Source organism: Schistocerca americana, chromosome 3 (genome assembly GCF_021461395.2).
Source record: "Schistocerca americana isolate TAMUIC-IGC-003095 chromosome 3, iqSchAmer2.1, whole genome shotgun sequence".
In the NCBI taxonomy this organism is placed as follows: Eukaryota; Metazoa; Arthropoda; class Insecta; order Orthoptera; family Acrididae; genus Schistocerca; species Schistocerca americana.
This window is the reverse complement of record NC_060121.1, coordinates 643,937,791-643,960,621: the sequence shown is the minus strand read 5'-3', so window position 1 is coordinate 643,960,621 and position 22,831 is coordinate 643,937,791. Positions and strand designations below refer to the sequence as shown.

Here is a 22,831-nt window from a genome sequence, read left to right as displayed (position 1 = left end):
TTCACAGTTACTTAAAGATGTAAGTCTTTGTTTTTTTTTCTTGTATCTCAGTTATGGTGCTAAGATTTTTGCTAATGAAGGTGCCTTCCTGTTCAGGTGTATTTTGATTCTGATGAAGGTATATTTAGATGTATCGAAACCGTGGTCAAGGATTTCAATAAATCTTTATCCTGCAACTGTTTGGCTGTTATCATTTACCGTGAAGATTTTCAACAGTTGCTGCTTCAGCCATGTTTAAAATTGTGTCATCTAAACCAATTAGATTAACATTAGCGCAACTGGTGCACTCAACTTTACAGAATCAAGTGGTGACACTTTTCTGAGCAGACAAGATATTCTTTAAAATGAATATAGAGCACAAACTCTGCAAAAATAAGATACATGACACGTACATCAATCAGCTTAACACACATTGAAGTTTTCACGTAGCCTTGGCGCAACTGACGCACTAAACCTTATAGGATCGAACGGTAGCAACGTGTCATCAATAGCTTCACACACACCTGATAGACAGCCTCGGTGCTACCAGCGCAATAAATATTTAACGGTAATGCAATGATGAGAAACTTGACAATTTAACATCTCAATAAAGCACAACAGTCCTTCGTAGCACTTAAAACACGGAGTTACGGACACAGACTACAAGCCAAGCTAAAATTAACTTCAACCAAAAGTGGCAACCAAGAAAAGAAGTTTCACATCCGAAATCACGCCACCCACTTGTGCAAGACCTCCACGCACTGAGAGACACAGTTTAACAAGAACATTAGCTCACCCGGGCAAGCAACCTTAATACTACTGAACGAGCTAGACAAACATGACATCAAAGACGCTAGAGAAAAACACAGCGGCGTACAAACTACAATGGGCGACAAAACAACGTCGCTTGCACAAAATCGACCTCTTGTATCCCAAGCTGAGCATCATGCTAATATGATGCCTTCACTCTGGGACCCATGCCAACAGGTACGTGACAGGCGTAAAATTACCTAGGCGCCGTACCCCACATACACAACAGCAAGAAAGTGGCGAGCTGAAAGCTCACAGGTGACTGTGGAGTGAGTGCCTGTGGAATTTGATGTTGTATGATGAGACGTTGTTGTTGTATTTGTTGCTATTGCTGTTGTTGATGATGTTGATAATATGGTGAAAGAGAAGAAATAAGCTGGAACTTGGTGTTAAAATGTAGTGTCCTCCTCCTTCACAGCATCAAAGAGGGCCACCGAGCTCAACGTACCATCAGACAGCCTCGGTCCATCATACACAGCGGACTGGTTTGAAATTTAATCCAAGAGATTAGAGCAAACTGTGTTGATCAGGAATCTTACACCGTCGCCTTTCCTTCCCTCACCGGCCAGATACTGGCGGCGGAAATCTGTCCCACGAGCGGGATCCCGACTGGCTTCCTCGAGTCGAGTACCGCCGATTTAGCAGCCGTTAGTTGCCTCGGCTACGGAAACGGCTATTCTTTCTCGTGCTCAATGGCCTCCGTGCAGCAGCACGACCATGAAATCCGAGGCTTATCGGCTCTCGTCGGATCGTTATGTCACTGACCTGAGCTCCAACGGAACTCCTGCGCAATTGTCTGCAGAGACGGGAGCTGGTTGCTATCTTACGCTGTAGAGTTACGTTGTTTTTATACTTACAGGGAGGCAACTGCATTTAGTGCTTCTCTGACGTTTCAGCTTTACAATACATCTACGAAATTACTCTGGAATTCACGCTTAAGTATATAAGTGGTGTGTTACGTAATGATAATTAACTACTACCGTGAACAGTAGGATAAAGCCCGAAACTACTTAGCTGTTCTGTAATATATGAATATAAAAATATTAATGAAATACTGATAAACACACGCACTTATTTGATGTAGGCACAACGTAAGTGAATCTTGCCTAGCTGAAACATCACCTTGTAAGTAATTGTTCCCCAAGAACTCGGCCAAAAATTATATGAAGGGCTTATTTCAATAGTGGTACAAGTCCATTTTTGTTCATTCTGAGATACAGAGTTCTAAAGTTAAATGAGCGCTGAAAAATCTGCAGTTGAGATACCAGAAATATTCAAGTATACACGGCATATTCAAGCACATATACTTGAATATTTCTGGTATCTCAACTGCAGATTTTTCAGCGCTCATTTAACTTTAGGACTCTGTATCGCAGAATGAACAAAAATAGACTTGTATCACTATTGAAATAAGCCCTTCATATAATGTACTTGTTTTAATCTTGTAGCCCACAACGGTGCAAAAAAGGATGTCCGCTTTTATCTGTAATTATGAATTTAGATTTGAAGTAACAAGTTAACAAATACTTTCTTGAACCGCGAAGATCAGAAAATAATGTCAAAACAAAATCTATTCCTTTTATTACAACAGGAGAGCCCCGCGGTGCCATGGAACCCACAAAATATCTCACTAAAATACCAGATCATTGTACACGGTATTCAGAAATCATCCATCTTCCATGACAGCTACCAACGACTCACATTTCTCCATCTGAAGCCTAAGCCCATTCAAGGAACAGAGTATTTATTGCTAATGTTTCGCTATTCTAGAATGCAGCTGATTCAGTAAATTGTTCGTGGCATATCTGAGCATTTACATAGCCAGGCTGGCAGTATAAAGTGTACACGGCACGGCAGCATGTAGCTAAGTTACCTAAGATAATAGACTTGGGTACAGCAAAATAATTTAAAGAAAAAGGTTTTAATTATATGTAAATATTATTTTGAATCTATTATACTGTTGGCTCATAACGCCCACGTGTTTCCCAAAAACAGCAATAAGTAATAAAAAAATTCTCTCGAGCTTCCAGCCACGTCAAGTGGTTTAAAATCTACGAGCTTTCGGCCGAGGACTCCTCGACCATTGCCAAATGGTGAGTGTTCTTTGGTTGCTGCTACCGTCCCTACATAGCGGCGCTGTCTTCTGTGACGTCACTGTTGCCCGCTCCAGGGCTATATAAGATAATGTTTCCGTTGCGCGCCCGCCGCTTCAGTCTCCCTATAGGTGGGTCAGAAGCCGTGCTTAGCTGCAGGTCGCCGTCTTTATTGAGGGTGTTGTCATAAATTTTTATCTCGATTATGTTATCCCAGAAACTGATAGTCCGTATAATAACTGATGTCTCTTCGACTGCAATACGATGTCCGTTTTCTAGAGCATGCTCTGCGACCGCTGAATTCTCAGGATAACGAAGGCGAAAGCATTTTTCGTGTTCTATACAGCAGTGTACAGTTGTGCGCGCAGTCTGTACGACATAAAACTGTCGTCACCCACAGGCATTTTATATACTCCTGGCGTTCTGAGGCCTACATCGTCTTTCAGCGGCCTCATGGACTATCGAATTTTTGTTGGAGCCCTGAATACAGAATCGATTTTATGCCCCTGCAGCAGCTAATCTTTGCTGTTACTGAGCCACTGAGCCACAGAATGGCAAAAACACAAGCTTCTTCGAGTCCTCCTCGGGGTCGTTCTGCTTCCGTGTTTTCGAAAGATGGCTGGCGAAATATGGCGGCTGCTGTAACCATGTTACTCGAAACAAGTAAGTTCCTTGCTCTGAGTAACGAAATGACATGCTCTCAATACACGACTTCTAGCAAGAGCAATAACTCATACATAATGCAGTAGAGGATAATAAATTTGAATCTATAACTCGAGGTATTGAAAAGATAATAATTAGTTCTGTAATCAGCTTAGATTTAACAAACTTTCTTTGCAACATGCGGAAGTACACTGTCTAGTTACATTAATGTGACCACTTGTCAGACGTCTGAATAACTACAGGGTGAAAAGTATTTAAACCCACAAACTGGGAGGTTGTAGGGGACATCAAAACAAATATTTTTCCCTAATGTCATTTTTTCCTATGAGTATTATTTAAACCTGTGGAGGCCGTATTACGCTCTTCAGTTGTTCGAGGCCGTATTACGATATTCTGTTGTTAGAGGGCGTATTACGTTCTTCAGTTGTAGGAAACTGCTATCCACCAGTGGAGTAGTGCATTGTCTCTGTTTACTAATGGAGCGATACACTTGGAGTGAGTACAATGATATGGTTGGCGCGTACTACGTAGCGCACCACAACGGACGAGCTGCACAGCGGGTTTATCAACAATATCCTAATCGCCGTATCCCGCATCATACGACCTTTGGTGCTGTGTACCAATGTCTGCGTCAGACCGGATCATTTAGCAGATTACGCCGTCGCACGGTAAGAATGCTGAAATTTGAGGAACCTGTCTTGCAGCATGTGGAGCGGGATCCTTCAATCAGCACTCGTCCAATTGCACGTAAAATGGGAACGAATCAGACGAGTGTAAGAACAGTCCTTCGAGAGCAACTGTTACGTCCATTTCACTTACAGCGTGTCCACAACCTGGAACCAGTTGATTATGCATCCAGAGCATAGTTTTCACAGTGGTACCTGGAACAGTGTGAAATGCATCCTACATTTCCATCCTCTGTGTTGTTTACCGATGAAGCAACATTCGAGCGTGATGGAATCTTCAACATGCACAATTCGCATGTTTGGAGTGAGGATAACTCGCATGCCACAGTTATTAGCGCTCATCAAGTGCGGTTCTTCGTTAATGTGTGGGTCGGTATTGTTGGGGACTGTTTAACTGGGCTGTACCTGCTACCTAGGCCATTAAGACGTCCCACTCCCTACAAGACAACGCATGTGGTTCCAACATGACGGGGCGCCGGCACATTTCAGTCGTCGTGTGCGTCGATTCTGGACCGACGGTTCCCAGACACGTGGATTGGCAGAGTTGGTCCTGTACCATGGCCTGCTCGATCCCCACTTTTTGTGTGGGGAACAATTCAGGACACTCCTGATGTTTTTGCCCGTGTCAGACAGAACATGATCCGACAGTGTATCCTTTGTTTACGTGTCAATGGAGACATTTTTGAAAATCTACTGTAATTGAAATTGGGTTGTGTTAATGTGTTGTCTCTTGGCCATAAAAAATGTAAAAGTGTTTGTTGGTTTAATTAATTTGCCGCCAGAGAAATCTTCCTCTGCTGGTTTAAATACTCCTCATAGGAAAAAATGACATTAGGGAAAAATATTTGTTTTGATATCCCCTACAACCTCCCAGAGTTTGTCGGTTTAAGTACTTTTCACCCTGTATATTTTGCAGCGCGGACCGCCTCGAGATGTGCAGAAAGAGAGTAACATTCTGGAAGATACCGACAGGGATGTGGAGCCATGCCAACTCCCCTGTTGTGGCCAGCTGCGCTAGGTTTCTCGTTTGAGGATCCATGAAGCGAAGAGCTCGGTCGAGGTGGCCCCACAGATTCTCGACTGGATTTAAATCCAGAGAGTTTGGTGGCCAGGTAGTACGGCAAACTCATCCTGGTGCTCTCTGAACGACGCACGTACCGCGTGTGACACGTCGAATTGTCCTGCTGGTAGGTACCATCGTGTCGAGGAAAAAAAACTATTTGTAGAGATGGACGTGACCCATAAGGATGTATACATACTTGTGTTGATCCACTGTGCCTTTAAGATGACGAGATTACCCAGAGAATGTGTATTACAATAATAAAAAATATATAATTAAAAGGAAAGAATGAGATGAAATTGAATGGTAATTGTCCTTTCGCTTGCAATGAAAAAGAGAATTTTAGTACAGTTTATTATCATGAAATGTTCTGCTTGTACGAAATTGTGCTGTTGTCCATTCACTTTACCTTGCGTCGTTTCTTTTTCTGTGTCCATCATTATATATATTTTAATTATATTTGTCGTCTTCTGAAAGCTTCTCCTGCTAAATTTACAAAAATATGACCGTGGATTTTTTTTCCTCCATTCCAATTGTAGATGCAGGCAGCCGACTCCAGGAAACATCTGCGCGTCTCAAGATGACATAAAATATGAAGGAATTCTTCTTAACTTGGTTCTATTTCATTTTAATAAAAATACATAGTGCTGTTATTAAGTCTTCCCTTATTCAAAAATACATATGATACAAAACACTTGTAGCACACGTCATACTCCGAGCAATTCATCTTAACCAAACTTCTACATACGAGAGAGTGAAACAAAATCATGTACCAAGAAAATGAACGATGTTTTATGGTCATTTGTCTACGCTTTACTGCTCATTCATAAGTAACGTCTTTGCCGACGCTTATAGTCGGTCTTTGATTCTGTCATTATCGGTGGTTCATATTTTGATAAATTTTAACTTCACAAAATTGTTAAGGCCTTCGTGGACACTTGTTGACAAACTGCCTATTGGCTTCTGTCTCGGGTTCTTCGGCCGACGTTCATTTAATGATTTTACTGACTTTTCGCCAGCACGAGTGGCTGGCATTGTCAAAGCTTCACCCTCCAATTCACCACCGGCAATGGAGGGTGAAGCTTTGACAATGCCAGCCACTCGAGCTGGCGAAACATCAGTAAAATCATTAGATGAACGTCGGCCGTAGAACCCGAGACAGAAGCCAATAGGGAATTTGTCAATTTTAACTTTACTATATCTGAGGGGCCTTTCGCCATGTACCTACACAAATGCCTTGAAAACATTTCGCAGACCACAACGTTCCCAACTCGGCCCTGGACGCTTCCGATGATTCTTGAAGGGCGTTTGGTTTCAGACACTTCATGCCGTACATTCGATCTGTCCGATGGAGCACGAAACGTACTTCACCTAAAAGACCTCCTGCCGCCAGCTGTTTACGTCCGTATGCAGTATTGGCCTCCAAATTCCAGCGTCCGTCGCCGATGGACAGCAGTCAGCATGGGCGCATGGTTCAAATGGCTCTAAGCACTATGAGACTTAACATCTGAGGCCATCAGTTCCCTATAACTTAGAACTACTTAAATCTAACTAACCTAAGGACATCACACACATCCATGCCCGAGGCAGGATTCGAACCTGCGACAGCAGCGGTCGCGCGGTCCCAGAATGAACCGCTCGGCCACAAAGGCCAGCATGGGCGCATGAACCAGACGCCTACTGTGGAGGCTCATACGCAACAACGTGCGCTGACGGTCGTTGATGAGACACCGTCGGTAGCCCCTCGGTTATCTAGGCGGACAGTTGCTCAACAGTACACGTCTGTTCGCTCGTACACATCACCGCAGCCATCGTTCACCCCTGTCATCTGTGCCCGAGGTGCACCACGGTTGCCTCTGCACCTGTCTTGAATAGTGCCATTTAACCATTATTCAATCTGTATATTGAGCAAGCAATGAAGGAAACAAAAGAAAAATTCGGAGTAGGTATTAAAATCCATGGAGAAGAAGTAAAAACTTTGAGGTTCGCCGATGACATTGTAATTCTATCAGAGACAGCAAAGGACTTGGAAGAGCAGGATATAAGGAGGATATAAGATGAACATCAACAAAAGCAAAACGAGGATCATGGAATGTAGTCGAATGATGTCGGGTGATGCTGAGGGAATTAGATTAGGAAATGAGACACTTAAAGTAGTAAAGGAGTTTTGCTATTTGGGGAGCAAAATAACTGATGATGGTCGAAAATAGAGAGGATACAAAATGTAGGTTGGCAATGGCAAGGAAAGCGTTTCCGAAGAAGAGAAATTTGTTAACATCGAGTATAGATTTAAGTGTCAGGAAGTCGTTTCTGAAAGTATTTGTATGGAGTGTAGCCATGAATGGAAGTGAAACATGCACGATAAATAGTTTGGACAAGAAGAGAATAGAAGATTTCGAAATGTGGTGCTACAGAAGAATGCTGAAGATTAGATGGATAGATCACGTAACTAATGAGGAAGTATTGAGTAGGATTGAGGAGAAGAGAAGTTTGTGGCACAACTTGACAAGAAGAAGGGACCGGTTGGTAGAACATGTTCTGAGGCATCAAGGGATCACCAATTTGGTATTGGAGGGCAGCGTGGATGGTAAAAATCGTAGAGGGAGACCAAGAGATGAATACACTAAACATATTCAGAAGGGTGTAGGTTGCAGTAAGTACTGGGAGATGAAGCAGCTTGCACAGGATAGAGTAGCATGGAGAGCTGCATCAAACCAGTCTCAGGACTGAAGACCACAACAACAACAACCACGCACGGTATACTTTAACCACGGCGGCAAATGAACGGTTTACAGACTTAGCTCTTTCTACAGGGTTCTGAAAAGGAAAATTTAATTATAGACACCCTGTAGACTAAGAGCAGCAGAGTGCGATAACATTTACTTCTTTCGAGGCGATACCCCATAGGCTGCCAACATTATTTGAAACCGCCCCAGAACCAGACCCTGGATCCACGCCTTTGTTACACTTTTCATCATTGAAAGCTTTTTCTAGGGACCTCACTGTATAACTACAGAAAAAGGAAAGCAACGTTGACAGTACTCTGGATTTTTAACGGTGCATATGTAGGTCTGAATTTGCTGCCAATGTCCTAGTAAAAGTTTGTGAACATCGGCAATGGAGCCGTAAATTTTAATTTTGCCTCGCTGTGGGTCGAGTGGGACAGGTGTGAGGAAACGGATCTCATAATAGGTGGCCTGTGGGGAACAGAAGGGTTGTGCCGGGCGGGATAATATTCGCAGCTGGTGGCAGAAGGAGGCGTGCAGAGCGGGTGCCGGCCGGCCTTTGTGGCGGCGGCTATCGCTGTCGCTGGCGGGGCCCCGCGGGCGGCCCGCACAAAGCCCGCGGCCGCCCACGGCGCCGCACCGCCTCTCATTACCGCTCTGATTTAGCCCGCCGCTCCCTGGCTGGCGCCCGCCAGCCGAGTGCAACCGACCCCAGCCCGCGACTCGTAAGCGAACACCGACCACACGGCGCCCACGTTCAACTAACAGGCATCAGAACCGAAGCGAGTACGAGTCTAATGTTGCGGGTTGTATGTTTTATAAATCAAGGCGCCGCCGTTACGTCAGTGCTGATTGGCTTCCTTCGTTACCGCTGTAGTTCCGCGTGTATGACAAGTCTGAGAACTGCGACGCTGCTTCATACTTGTCGACTAGCTGGCGTACGCCTTCGCCAGCACACTGGTCGGCACTGGGAAGCACTGTATACCAGGCGCTGAACTAACCACGCCTACGACAAGACAAGACACGCCCCCAGGCTATGCGCCAATAACGCCCCCTGGGCAGCTTGCATATAGGCCACCGCCGCCGACCGAGCTGGCTCAATCTCCCAATCTCAGTACCTCAGTGCGTCGCATTTTGCTCTAATCTTCAACAGTGATAGTCGTTGCCCCGTACCTTACTTAGCTGCGAGGGAACGTCAGATTTGATTAGATTTCAGATTAAATTAGATTTACTTTCTTTCCAATTGATCCATAGTGAGGAGGTCCTCCAGGATGTGGAACATGTCAGAAAAACAATAATACATGACAAATGGTTCAAATGACTCTGAGCACTATGGGACTCAACATCTGAGGTCATCAGTCCTCTAGAACTTAGAACTACTTAAACCTAACTGACCTAAGGACATCATACACATCCATGCCCGAGGCAGGATTCGAACCTGCGACCGTAGCAGTCACGCGGTTCTGGACTGAAGTGCCTAGAACCACACGGCCACCGCAGCCGGCGTACATGACAAATATTTACAACTGAAACAAATAAGCTAATGTACCTTCCACAGATCCCAAGTGGAATGATCGTAATTGTTTTTAAATGAACACTATATGAAAGAATCATTTTACAAACATTAATGCACTGAAGTTAAAATAAAAAATTGGTTTTTTTATCTATGAGGTAATAAACATGTAATAGAACTACTACAATACTTATTTACAATGAACACATTACTGCACTTAAATGGTGCAGAAGTTAGAGTGTACTTACACACACACACATACACACCCACACACACAAACACAAACACACAGACACACACACACACACACACACACACACACTTATTTACAATGAACACATTACTGTCCTGCCGGCCGGGGTGACCGAGCGGTTCTAGGCGCTACAGTCTGGAACCGCGCTACCGCTGCGGTCGCAGGTTCGAATCCTGCCTCGGGCATGGATGTGTCTGATGTCCTTAGCTTAGTTAGGTTTAAGTAGTTTGAAGTTCTGGGGGACTGATGACCTCAGAAGTAAAGTCCCATAGTGCTCAGAACCATTTGAACCATTACTGCACTCAAATGCTGCAGAAGTTATACATAAACAAATCAGTTGGTCCTACTGCGAAATTCATCAATGGAGTAGAAGGAGTCGACCACTAATAAATCCTGTTGGTTTCTCTTAAACTGAATTTTATTGATTGTTAAGCTTTTTATGGCTGCTGCAAAGTTATTGAAAATGTGTGTTCCTGAATAATGCACACCTTTTTGTACAAGAGTAAGTGACTTTAAGTCCTTGTGAAGATTATTCTTATTTCTAGTATTGATTCCATGAATTGAGCTGTTGGGTTGAAGAAGTTATATATTTTTAATGATAAATTTCATTAAGGAATAAATACATTGGGAAGCAGTAGTTAGTGGCTTCTGCAGGATGTTCAGTGATTGTATATAGTTGTGATACGAACACGGACAATATTCAAGAATTATTACATGTTACTTGACTGCTGTTGACCACAGAACTTCAGATTGGACATCATTGAAGTTAAACACTCAATTGGTTGTTGCAATTAAGTGTATTTTAACCACGTGTGCATTTTGTGTTGTAGTGAGAGGAAACCGATACCACCGTCTTCTCATCCTGCCAGGAACCACAAAACATTACAAGAGGGCACAGCCACAACAGATTCTTCCTCTCTTACTGAAGCATTCAGAAGTATAAGGCTAGTCTTGATTAGTTGTTAGTACGGAAGATGAGTACACGATCTTGCTTCTGTAAAGTAACACTGACAAAGTGAAATTTCCGATTGTCTTGGCATCAGATGGCCTTTTACACAACTATGTTTTGTGAGACTGTGGAGCGTGTAAGACGAAAATTATTTGATGCTACGTAAACAACTGCAAATGCGTTCCGTAGAGAAGAAGTGATGCCTGATCAAAACAACACACTGATATGCGTACATTAAACAATGATCCCAGTCTGACTCATGAGTTCGCTCATGCTCGTAACGACAAATGGAATTTCGTCACAAACGCTTGCGTGATCGAGCAGGGCCCAGTAACACCCAATAATGATAATTATTTAAGCGACACTCAAACCTTATTTTTGTAGTGATACTTTTGCACGTAGCATTGATACATCTGTACGACTCATGATATTTTAAAATTTTTACGTCGAAAGTGCTCAGCTACTCTTATACCACCAATTATTTATAATTATTAGTTTGCAGGTTTGTCTTCTTCAGACAGAATACGGCTGAGAGCGTGCAATGATTTCTTACAACTTTTGTTTTACAGTCATCGTAGTATAGTTGATTCTCCCGTTGGTTAGAGAACCAGTGAATGTTTAATAGAGTGCTCATTTGGAGGTATAATAAAGGTATTTGTCATGACGTCACAAACTCGAAGACTACGTCCACCATGTCAGCTGTCCCAAACCCTGAATAATGTTGGAAGTCTTTTCATAAAAAATGCCAGATGGACTCCTTCAAGCTATATTTTCTTTTACACACATGAATTTTGCTTGCGGTGTTTCCTTTTGCTGTAGTGGTTTTATTTCCGTCATTTTTTAGATTTCCTATAAACCAACTCCAAAAGCTCTCTGTGTGAACCCTGTGAGAAGGAAAGATCGAAACCCGACCAACACAGCAAAATGTGTTCTCAGCATTTTCGGGAAGATGGCATGGACCGAACATGCATTCCGTATTAAGGAATATACTTGATTACGAAAGCAGCCTTTTCACATCACATATTTCCTTCTTCGTTATTAAAAACGTGTAACAAAAAGAAAGTTATTACATTGACGAGGTGAAATGCATCATATTGGTGGATCAAACACGCATTTAAGACCAGAACGTATGAAAATACTTTCGTGATGCTGTTATTGAGGAAAGCAGTGTAACATTTACCATTTAAAACAAGTGTTGCATCCACACGACTGAAATTAATAACAAGAAGTAATCATAAACAGCAGTATGCTAGGCGCTTCAGTCCGGAACGACGCTGCTGCTACGGTCGCAGGTTCCAGTCCTGCCTCGGGCATGCTTGTGTGTGCTGCCCTTAGGTTAGTTAGGTTTAAGTAGTTCTAAGTCTAGGGAACTATTGGCCTCAGATGTTGAGTCCCATAGTGCTTAGAGTCATTTGAACCATTTTATTATTTTTCTATAAGTGTTCACCTAAATACACCGAATATTTGGATTTTGGGCTGTTATTCCAAGGTAAACTTTAATATATTCCACTTTTCATCTTCGTTGTTATATTTAATTAAGTGATAATTACATAGTCTTTCTTCACCTCCCAACAGCAGATTGCACTGTTCTTCACAAACACTTATTAGTAAAAATGGTTTTCGTCGATCTGTTTCCAAACCAAAGATCTCGTTGCTTTGGAGCTTTTTTGTATTGCTCATAATACAAATGATTCTTTCGGAACAGAGACCCAACTGACCAAACTTTCATAAATAACACATCAGGTAATAATTTTTTTCCTGTATACATTATAAATTATGTAAACTCAGTTATTGCCTTTTATCGTCAAATAACATAACACATCAAAGTTCCAAGGCTTAAAAACACTTTAAGTCAGGTAAATACGTACATACGGTATACGTGTACTGTATCGTGGTCTTATAATAAAACTTTCTTGTCCAGCTAATGGAGCATCTTCGTACAGGTTCCACAACTTTAGTGTTGGTTTTGAATGAAATTCCAGTATCAGTTGCACTTTTCTTTTTCTATTTGTTACCAGTTTCGGCCCATTATTCGAGTTTCCTTGTAACCTTTCCACAAAAATTTTAAAAGACAATATTTAATAGAAATGGGAGCCAAGCGTAACCTCGTCTCCACAGAAATATTTAAATACAAAAAAAATTTATGGGGGCCAAACGTAACCTCCCTAGCAATTAAATTTAATGACAATAAAAATGAGAATCGCAATCTGACTCAAAGTATAAGCTGTCACGAAAATGATGAAAGACAATTCAGTGCTAATGAAACTTTAGTGACAATGAAAATTCAATTAAACCGAAATATCGGTCTTTGGCCCTGTGCAAAAATCAGAATTGATTTCTTACCTCATTGAAACTGCATGTCAAATTTCTGCTCTTATTGTTGGCCACGGCTTGGAGGAACTGCATCGCAAATAATATATATATATATTTTTTAAATTTAACTGAAACTTTTCTTTAAAGGAAATGGAAGGAGATCGTTGGTTCAATTAAAAGGTTCTTTTGTAAAAATTGCTTTGAAATCAAAATTATTATTGGGGCGATTATTGCACAAATTAGTTACAGTTGATTTACATTATTAGCTGAGCATTGCTGATTCATTACCTTGTTTAAAAAATAATATACCTCGTCCTGAATCTTGACCAGAATGCCATGTCGACGCTCGCCGACTCCTCACACACAACTGCAATGGGCTGCTACTACCGACATATTGCACTGCTCACAGACTGCCTACTGACAGACTGCTCGCAACTGTACTGCACGACTACTACAGACTGACTATTGGACGCAACTGAACTGAGCTACTGCTACCGACAGAGAGCTCCTCGCAACTCTCGCGCGGTCAAGCGCAGACTAACCACGATAAAAGGCTCTCTGGTCAAAGATTTTATCATGCCTCACCATCGCTGCTACGTTACATACGTGTTTCATCCTAAACATTTCGTTTTGAGTAACTGTCTCTAGCCTGTCAGCAGACAATCGCCTGTCGGTTAGGGAGTCATGTTGTCCACTAGAAGCGACATCCCACGCTCCTGGCAATCTCATAAACATTGCCTCACTTGAGGTGTCACACCATCAAAAGATGAGTACATTTAGCTATCGGCCAGCAGATATAAAACTGTCGACTGTATGCACGAGGAGCTACTCGTATGCAGCGTGCCCGAAGCGTAAGTACAGTCGAGGCGGGCCCAGAGTCCGAGCTGTACAGACCTTTCCATTGTCCAAGCACGCTACCTGCCCCAGGTGCGGAGTTGAAAACGAGAGATGTGGTATGAAACAAACACTTTCACAAGGGACCGACTCAGATGCCGCACTTGCCCCCCCCCCCCGAGAAATAATGGCAGGGATGGGGTGGGGAGTACAAATCCTAAAGCCGTCGGCACACGGACCGTGCATGCGAACGTTGAGCGTTGAGCGTGCCGAGATTCTGACGTCATAGCGTGGAATAGCACGTTCGGGAGTCTTTCCGAACGAGCAGAGCGATATCTGGCATCTCAGATATTCTGAGCGTGCGTCTGAACATTGACCAATGAGATGGCACAACGCCACCTACGTTACACGCACGCCGTCTCCCTTCACTATAGAGTTGTGAGGCGCCATACAGGCATTCATTTCAAGCCTATACGTATATTTGCCGTTTCTGAGCACCAGCAAATTTAGAATCACTGGAAAACCCGTTGTTAACTGTGTGATTCGGTCCAATACAATAATGAGAAACATCATATTCGTGGCAAAAGAATTATTGTAACGAGCGTATTATGAGAGTAGGCTATTTGAAGGCAGCGACACACTGAAGATCAACCCAAAACGCATTGTTATTGGTACAATGTTATAATTAAATTTCAATTAATATAATTATCTAAGATTAACGTTTTTAGCAAGGGGTAACACAATATGATTGAAATAATTCAGCCTGTTCTTGGTTTAGCATAATGAGTAGCGTCTCTGTCCAGTAAGCCGGGACAGTAGCTCAGCGTGTTCGGTCAGAGAGTTAGTTGCCCTCTGTAATTAAAAAAGTGAGTTAATAGATCAACAACGAACCTAAAACGGATGTCACGACGTTCGCCCCGAGCAGATGCAACTAACGAAAGCGAACAAAATGAGATTAAAAAAAAAAAAAAGTAATGAGTCTTTGTTATGGCGGTGGTTCGCGTCTTAACAGTTCCAAATTTTTTTTCCTAACATTCGCGTTTTTATTAGGTTCTGATACTTTATTATTAGTTTAATATAAGTATATGGTATAATATTTGATGTTATGTAAATATAAGTTCACCTTCTTTTGAGGGGTGACTTTGTTCGATTGGCTTAATCTACAGGACAGCTTACGCTACGCGTATAAAGATATTTTGCTCCTTTTTCTTTTACGCTTCGTAATTCATATGTTTCAAAGATTCTGCTACTGGGTAGGAACAGTGATCAAGTAAGACTGACCTTGGGGTTTTACTAAAATGTGGGAATGATAGAATAATGTTTATCTTACGCGGAGAAGTACTCCAAATTTGTACCGCACTGTTTATGATGGAACTTTTATAAGCCTGTGTCCTTACTGATTTGACATGATAGTTTCCTTTTCGTGGACGATGGAGGAAATGTGCGTTTTAATAGAGCTAACGTGGGATTTTTACGTGCACCCGTTGAGTAAACAGTGTGATTTACGAACTAGAAACATTACTCAAACTGCCGCTGGAGTGCGTTGCGATCGCGTATACCACGCTGGGGCCCACGTACCGTATACACAAGTCGCATCATTCCTGAGCGTTCAGCAGCACGTTGAACTCGGCACGCTCAACGTTAACGTTCGACAGCACGGTCCGTGTGCCGACGGCTTAAGAGTAGGAAGGGGCTTGAGGCACTCGACTGTAAACAGATCAAGGTGACAGTTACGCAGGATGGGAGGGGGCGGGGAGGGGGGAGGGGGCGATGTTTACAACCATACCTGCTGCTATTAGTAACTGGGCTGTAGCCATCGCACAGAGAAGGTTCATTGTACGGCGTCAAAAACAGTAATGCTGTAATGCATTGCTCATTCATTAACTTGCGCGGTCTCACGGGCTGCATCGGGTACGAAACCTCCAGAACTTCCATCATAGGCTATTTTTCAGCTACTGGTAAACTTACGGAAGATGCTCAGCCAGAGTTGTGACGGAGGAAGTGTCTACTCTCATTCATCCTCCCACAGATGGGCACCTCTTGTTGACATGCTGGTGCACCCTTGAGGTTGTTTCACAGATAATAATGTCGCCTGCAAAAGGGAGTTCCGCATACCACTTTGTAAATACAGTAATTATTAACTGGCTTTGTGTGACTTGGTGAAAGGTTGTAGCGTAGCATGTCTGCTGTTCCAGTTCACAGGTTTCCGAATACGGAACTTAGTGGGCGGGAATTGCCTGGCAGTCCATGCGTTAGCAGCGTAAATAGTCACCCCTTCATGATTCGTTAATGGATGGCCGTTGTACTCCATATACTATGCTGGACACTGACGGCACGAACCTGTTGAACTTATTCATGACACACTGTTCGAGCACACGAGCTCCTGACGAATGAAAGCTTTCAGCGCGTAGGTGGAGGGAGGAACACACTCTGTCGTCCCATGTGGCGCAAAGTGCCATCAGCTTCCGTACAGACATGGTGACTCTAGCGCCTTACCAGAATAAATATACTTTAATTCCTGTACAAAATAACGAATTTGCACACTTTCATCTTATTTGTTTTTGTAAAGTACTTTTCAATGTTTATCCAGATCGTTACCTCAGTTTTATTGACTTTTTTTCTTTTTTTGAGGGGGGAGGAGGTGGGGGTAGTTACAGAGTTTTAACTATCAAGAAATGGCCACGAACTTGGTGATGGTGTTAATCCCGTTTACGTACTTATTCCTTCGATGCGACACTTTTTCCCATCGTTAAAAACCTCACGGTTCTTTATACTTGACAGTGCTTACAAATCTTCGATCACAGTTTTTAGAGTATTTTTGAGAAATGCATTATACCCTTTTTGAAACGTTTATTTTGCGACGCAGCTCCGAAGCAACATAGAAATCATGGATGGACTAGAGAAGGGAATATACTTTCTGACCCTTTCATTGTCACTGATGCAATCAACCGACATTTACTCTCTGTAATCCAGAGATATTTAGGACTCATAGTAGCAAATTGTCAGCTACAAGCTTTCGAATCAAGGGTATTTGCATAGCTGTCTGTATAAGTGATACCATGTCTTAGTGAACGTAATTTTTTACTCTACATATCTTCTGATCCACAATAATCCTTGAATTTAGTTCGCAGTCGAAGTTCTGAAAGAGAGTCATAATGCCAAATACTTAATGTCTGCATACTCTCGAGTATACAAAACTGATTGCTAGAAGAATGTTGTTTGTATGCAACAGTGCCAACCTATGATCAGTTTTTACAGGAGAAAATGTATGGGCAGTCCTTTTATGGCACAAGGAAACGGCGATAGGCCGTAATGTTTCCTGAAACTTCATATCTGTCTGATGGTTGATCCAGAAGGAGATTGAGGCTGAAATCCTAGCGGATAACAGGGAGGCTGTTCCTTCTGGGATGTCTGGTATGGTGGTAGAAGAATCAGGTACGGAATCAGAAAGTGACAAGTATTGGTTTCAAAGAAATTAATCACGCAGTGTAGGACATATTGTCTAGCACATCAAATAATGACAAAACTAAGAGCCAGGGAAAGAAAAAATCATCCAAAGTGTACAAAAGAAATTTCTTCAGACCTAACAACAGGTTTTCTGTTGGATTACCTCAGCGACACACCATTGCAGTACTTCAAGTAGTTCTTCGAATCTGCAAATAATGGACTTAATACGGATCGATACAAATCTCTTTTCAATTCAGGAGACGAAATAGTCTGTTCAATGAATAAAAATGAGATGGAACCAGAATATTTACGTAAGTAGACTAGAATAATACTTTGGTACCTACGGTTGTGTGGGTAGAACATGTATCCCAAATTGGCAATATTGCTAATAAGCAGCATCTTGTTGTTGTTATGGTCTTCAGTCCTGAGACTGGTTTGATGCAGCTCTCTGTGCTACTCTATCTTGTGCAAGCTTCTTCATCTCCCAGTACCTACTGCAGCCTACATCCTTCTGAATCTGCTTAGTGTATTCACCTCTTGGTCTCCCTCTACGATTTTTACCCTCCACTCTGCCCTCCAGTACTAAATTGGTGATCCCTTGATGCCTCAGAACATGTCCTACCAACCGATCCCTTCTTCTAGTCAAGTTGTGCCACAAACGCCTCTTCTCCGCAATTCTATTCAATACCTCCTCATTAGTTATGTGATCTACCCATCTAATCTTCAGCATTCTTCTGTATCACCACATTTCGAAAGCTTCTATTCTCTTCTTGTCTAAACTATTTATCGTCCATGCATCACTTCCATAAATGGCTACACTCCATACAAATACTTTCAGAAACGACTTCCTGACACTTAAATCAATACTCGATGTTAACAAATTTCTCTTCTTCAGAAACGCTTTCCTCTCCACTTCGACCATCATCAGTTATTCTGCTCCCCAAGAAGCAAATCTCATTTACTACTTTAATTGTCTCATTTCCTAATCAAATTCCCTCAGCATCACCCGACTTAATTCGACTACATTCCATTATCCTCGTTTTGCTTTTGTTGATGTTCATGTTATACCCTCCTTTCAAGGCACTGTCGATTCCGTTCAACTGCTCTTCCAAGTTCTTTGCTGTCTCTGACAGAATTACAATGTCATCGGCGAACCTCAAAGTTTTTCTTCCTTCTCCATGGATTTTAATGCCTACTCCAAATTTTTCTTTTGTTTCCTTTACTTCTTGCTCAATATACATATTGAATAACATCGGGGATAGGCTACAACACTGTCTCACTCCCTTCCCAACCACTGCTTCCGTTTCACGCCCCTTGACTTTTACAACTGCCATCTGGTTTCTGTACAAATTGTAAATAGCCTTTCACTCCCTGTATTTTACCCCTGCCATCTTACTTCCTAAAAATAAAAAAAACTGAAATAGTTGTATGACATCGTCGGCCGGAGTGACCGAGCGGCTCAGTCTTGAACCGCGCAACCGCTACGGTCGCTGGTTCGAATCCTGCCTCGGGCATGGATGTGTGTGATGTCCTTAGGTTAGTTAGGTTTAAGTAGTTCTAAGTTATAGGGGACTGATGACTTCAGATGTTAAGTCCCATAGTGCTCCGAGCCATTTGAACCATTTGATTTTGTATGACATTGTTCATATGACTATAAACGAGGGTCCTTCAATGAGTAATGCAACACATTTTTTTTCTGAAAGCAGGTTGGATTTATTCAGGGTTCCGGTACTCCATATTATTCTCCACTCTTTTGGCTATAAAACCCTTTTTTTTTTTAATATAACGACTGCATGGTACCACTCCACCAGTGGACGTCGGAACCAACATCTTGCTGCATCAAAAATTGTCATTATCAGCCTCGTAACGCTCAGATAATCCCCACAAATGGTCCTTCGCTGCTTTTTATGGCGGCGAAGAACCCAGCGGGCACACACCTGTGAGTTCTCCATGTGGTGAACGAGCGTGGCAGCACTAGCAACAGAAACGTCCAGTTTTACAGCGAGCTGTTTGTGACTCATAGCTTACCTGGAGTGAGATTGTCCGCACGTTCCAACATTGCGAGAGTCACAGCTACGTGCGGCTGGCCGGCACACGGGAGATCGGACAGATTTTAACGACCTCGGTACGATTATTACAGACACCTCGCCCAATGACTCACCGTGACTTTGTTCACGGCCAGTCTCCGTAGACATCCTTTAAGTGCCTATACTCGATGCTCTGGTTTTCCGCCAAAAGAAGCTAGATTAGATTAGATTAGATTAGTTTTTCGTTCCATAGATCCGTACTGAGGAGATCCTCGTGGATGTGGAACATGTCACTTTTTTTTAAAGCTGAAATAACAATAGTAATAGTATGAGTATACACAATACATCATTTGTTTCTATTAAAAATGGCGTAGAAGGAGTTGGCCACTAGTAAGTCTTTCAGGCCTCTTTTAAACTGATCTTTATTTGTAACTAAATTTTTTATGTTTGCTGGCAAATTATTGAAGATGAGTGTTCCTGAGTAGTGGACCCCTTTTTGAACTAAATTAAGTGCTTTTAAGTCCTTGTGCAGATCATTTTTGTTCCTGGTATTGTATGTATAAACTGAGCTGTTTGTTGGAAAAAGAGATATATTATTTAGGACAAATTTCATTAAGGAGTAAATATACTGAGAGGCAGTAGTTAGTATACCCAGTACTTTGAAGAGGTTTCTACAGGACGTCCGTGAATTTACTCCACAAATAATACGTATTACACGCTTTTGGACTCTGAAAACTTTTGTTACCCCAAAGTATTATACCATATGACATTATGGAATGAAAGGAGGCAAAGCATGCAAGCTTTTTCATTTTTGTGTCGCCCATGTCTGCTAACACGCGAATTGCAGATTTGTTAAGGCGTTTCTGCAGTTCTGTGGTGTGCTCCTCCCAATTGAATTTATTATCAAGTTGTAATCCCAGGAATTTAAGACTGTCAGCCTCTTCTATCTGCTCTTCTTCATACTTTATGCATATTCTGGGTGGAAACCTTTTACAGGTTCTGAATTGCATATAGTGAGTCTTTTCGAAGTTTAATGTCAGTGAGTTGGCTTTAAACCATTATTAATATCCATGAAAACATCATTATCAGATCTTTCTAGAACTACACCCGACATACTATTTATTGCAAAACTTGTGTCATCTGCAAACAAAACGAACTCTGATTCTGGCAGTGTAACTGATGAGAGATCATTAATGTACACAAGAAAAAGCAATGGCCCTAAAATGAATCCTTGTGGGACAACCACATGTAATGATAACTGATGACTTAATTCACTAGTCCCTTGCACTGACACCCTTTGTTTCCTGTTAGCGAGGTATGACTTGAACCATTTTGCAGCGCTGCCCGTGACACTGTAGAATTCTAATTTATTTAAGAGGATGTTGTGGCTCACACAATCAAATGCCTTTGACCTGCTGAATGACAGCTCTCTATTTGGAACGCTCCTCCGTTACAGACCACTTTGATGGCTCCGTATAGTGTTACCGATTGGAACTTCATGAACCCATAGGGGCTGAAACGAGAATATTTCTCGATGTCTCTTAACAAATTCCGCATTTTTCAACCGAAATTGGCCGAGAAAAAAACGTGTTGCATTTATTCATTGAACGCCCCTCGTACAATGAAAACAACTAGCTAAATAATGTTTTCTATAGATGCTTTTGGGTTTGCTAGGTATAGTGATAGGAAATTGATGTCCAGATGGCCAGAACCTGAAGTTTAAAAAAAAAAGAAAAGAGACCGGGCTGGGCCCATCACTTAAGGTCTCCTTGTCAGTCGCATACGTGAAATGCGTACTCAGGACAATCCAACGTCAGGCGGCTAGGGTCTCCCAGAGCAGACGAGATCGGGGAAACGTGTTAGGAATTAGTGCGATCGGGCCGGCCACCCAGCAAGGGGGTAGCGCCCTGGCGCGGTGGGTGTGCCCTGCCGCAGGCGCGTGAGAAAGCAGAGACCGGCGCTGGATGCTGGGTGAACTCCCACTGGGCGACGCCGCCCGCAGCGCCGGCTGCCTGCTCGCTGGGGGTCCCTCTCGCTGACGGCTCGCCGCTGACTGCTGACGTGGGCTCCAGGGCTCACGTCACCAACGGTCCGCAGATCGATAACAAAGCTCCGCGCATTACGCCGGCAACGCTGCCCGCGAACGGACGTGTTGGCTTCTAACTGACTGTTACTATTAACTCAGCCCAAACATCCACGGTAGCAGAAAACTTATTCCTACTGTTGTTCAATTTATTACTAATTAAACTTGCTTAAAACGACGGCACCGTAACTGAAATGTGGAAAACCAGTAAGAAACAGCTAATAACATCTATAAACAATATGTTACAAAACTGAACTTTGGGAATAGTTTTGTCCGAGGGTCACTCCAAAAGAAATGCACACTATTTTTGTAAAAATACAGTTTTCATGCGTGAAAGTTTTACAGTGTGTCGATACATCCTTCCCACTTGTTTTCAAATTTAGTTCAACCTGTTCCCGTGAGTGGCGCCGTCACAGCATGTCTTCAAGATGGCTGCTACACTTGACATTCGTCAGAACCAACGTGCTGTCATAGAATTTCTGTGCTGTGAAAACGAGACAGTGGGAAACACCCACAAGAGGTTGAAAAAGGTGTAATGGAGATGGTGCTGTCGATCGCAGTACAGTTAGTGGGTGGGCAAGCACGTTACGTGATGAAAGTGGGCACGGCAATATTGAGGATTGTCCTCGCAGCAGCAGGCCTCGTACTGCACACACTCTAGACAATGTGCAGAGAGTTAACGAATTGGTGACTGCTGACAGACACATCACAGTGAACGAATTGTCACGCCACGTTGGGATAGGGGAAGGAAGTGTTTGCAGAATATTGAAAGTGTTGGTGTTAAAAAAGGTTTGTGCCAGGTGGGTTCCCAGGATGTTGGCAGTGGATCACAAAGAAACAAGAAAAACGGTATGCAGCGAACTTTTGGAACAGTACGAGAATGGTGGAGATGAATTTCTTGGAAGAATTGTGACAGGTGATGAAAGATGGCTCCATCATTTTTCACCAGAGACGAAGAGGCATCAATGGAGTGGCATCATGCAAATTCACCCAAGAGAAAAAAAAATTCAAAACCACACCTTCTGCTGGAAAAGTTATGGCTACGGTGTTTTTCGATTCCGAAGGACTCTTGCTTGTGGACATCGTGCCAAGCGGAACCACCATAAATTCTGATGCATATGTGACGACACTGAATAAACTTCAAGGTCGACTGAATCGTGTTCGACCACATCAGCAAAAGCAGGATGTTTTGCTGTTGTACGACAATACACGGCCACACGTCGGTCAAAAAACCATGGAAGCGATCAGAAAGCTCTGATGGACAACACTGAAACACCCGCCTTACAGTCCTGACCTGGTCTCATGTGACTATCATCTCTTTAGGAAACTGAAAGACTCTTCTGGAACAAGGTTTGAAGGTGATGGCTCCCTTGTCCACGCTGCCAAACAGTGGCT

The 22,831-nt window shown here is 42.7% G+C and overlaps 1 protein-coding gene across 1 annotated transcript in view; it reads left to right on the top strand.

The window, feature by feature from the left end:
- Nucleotides 1-21,516, top strand: part of LOC124606270 (translation initiation factor IF-2-like) — a 167,996-nt gene extending 146,480 nt beyond the window's left edge. The window contains exons 3-4 of the mRNA XM_047138250.1: nucleotides 8,484-8,742; nucleotides 21,289-21,516. Coding sequence (XP_046994206.1) covers nucleotides 8,484-8,742; nucleotides 21,289-21,516 — 487 coding nt within the window. The remainder of the gene's footprint in view (nucleotides 1-8,483; nucleotides 8,743-21,288) is intronic.
- The last annotated feature ends 1,315 nt before the right edge of the window (nucleotides 21,517-22,831 follow it).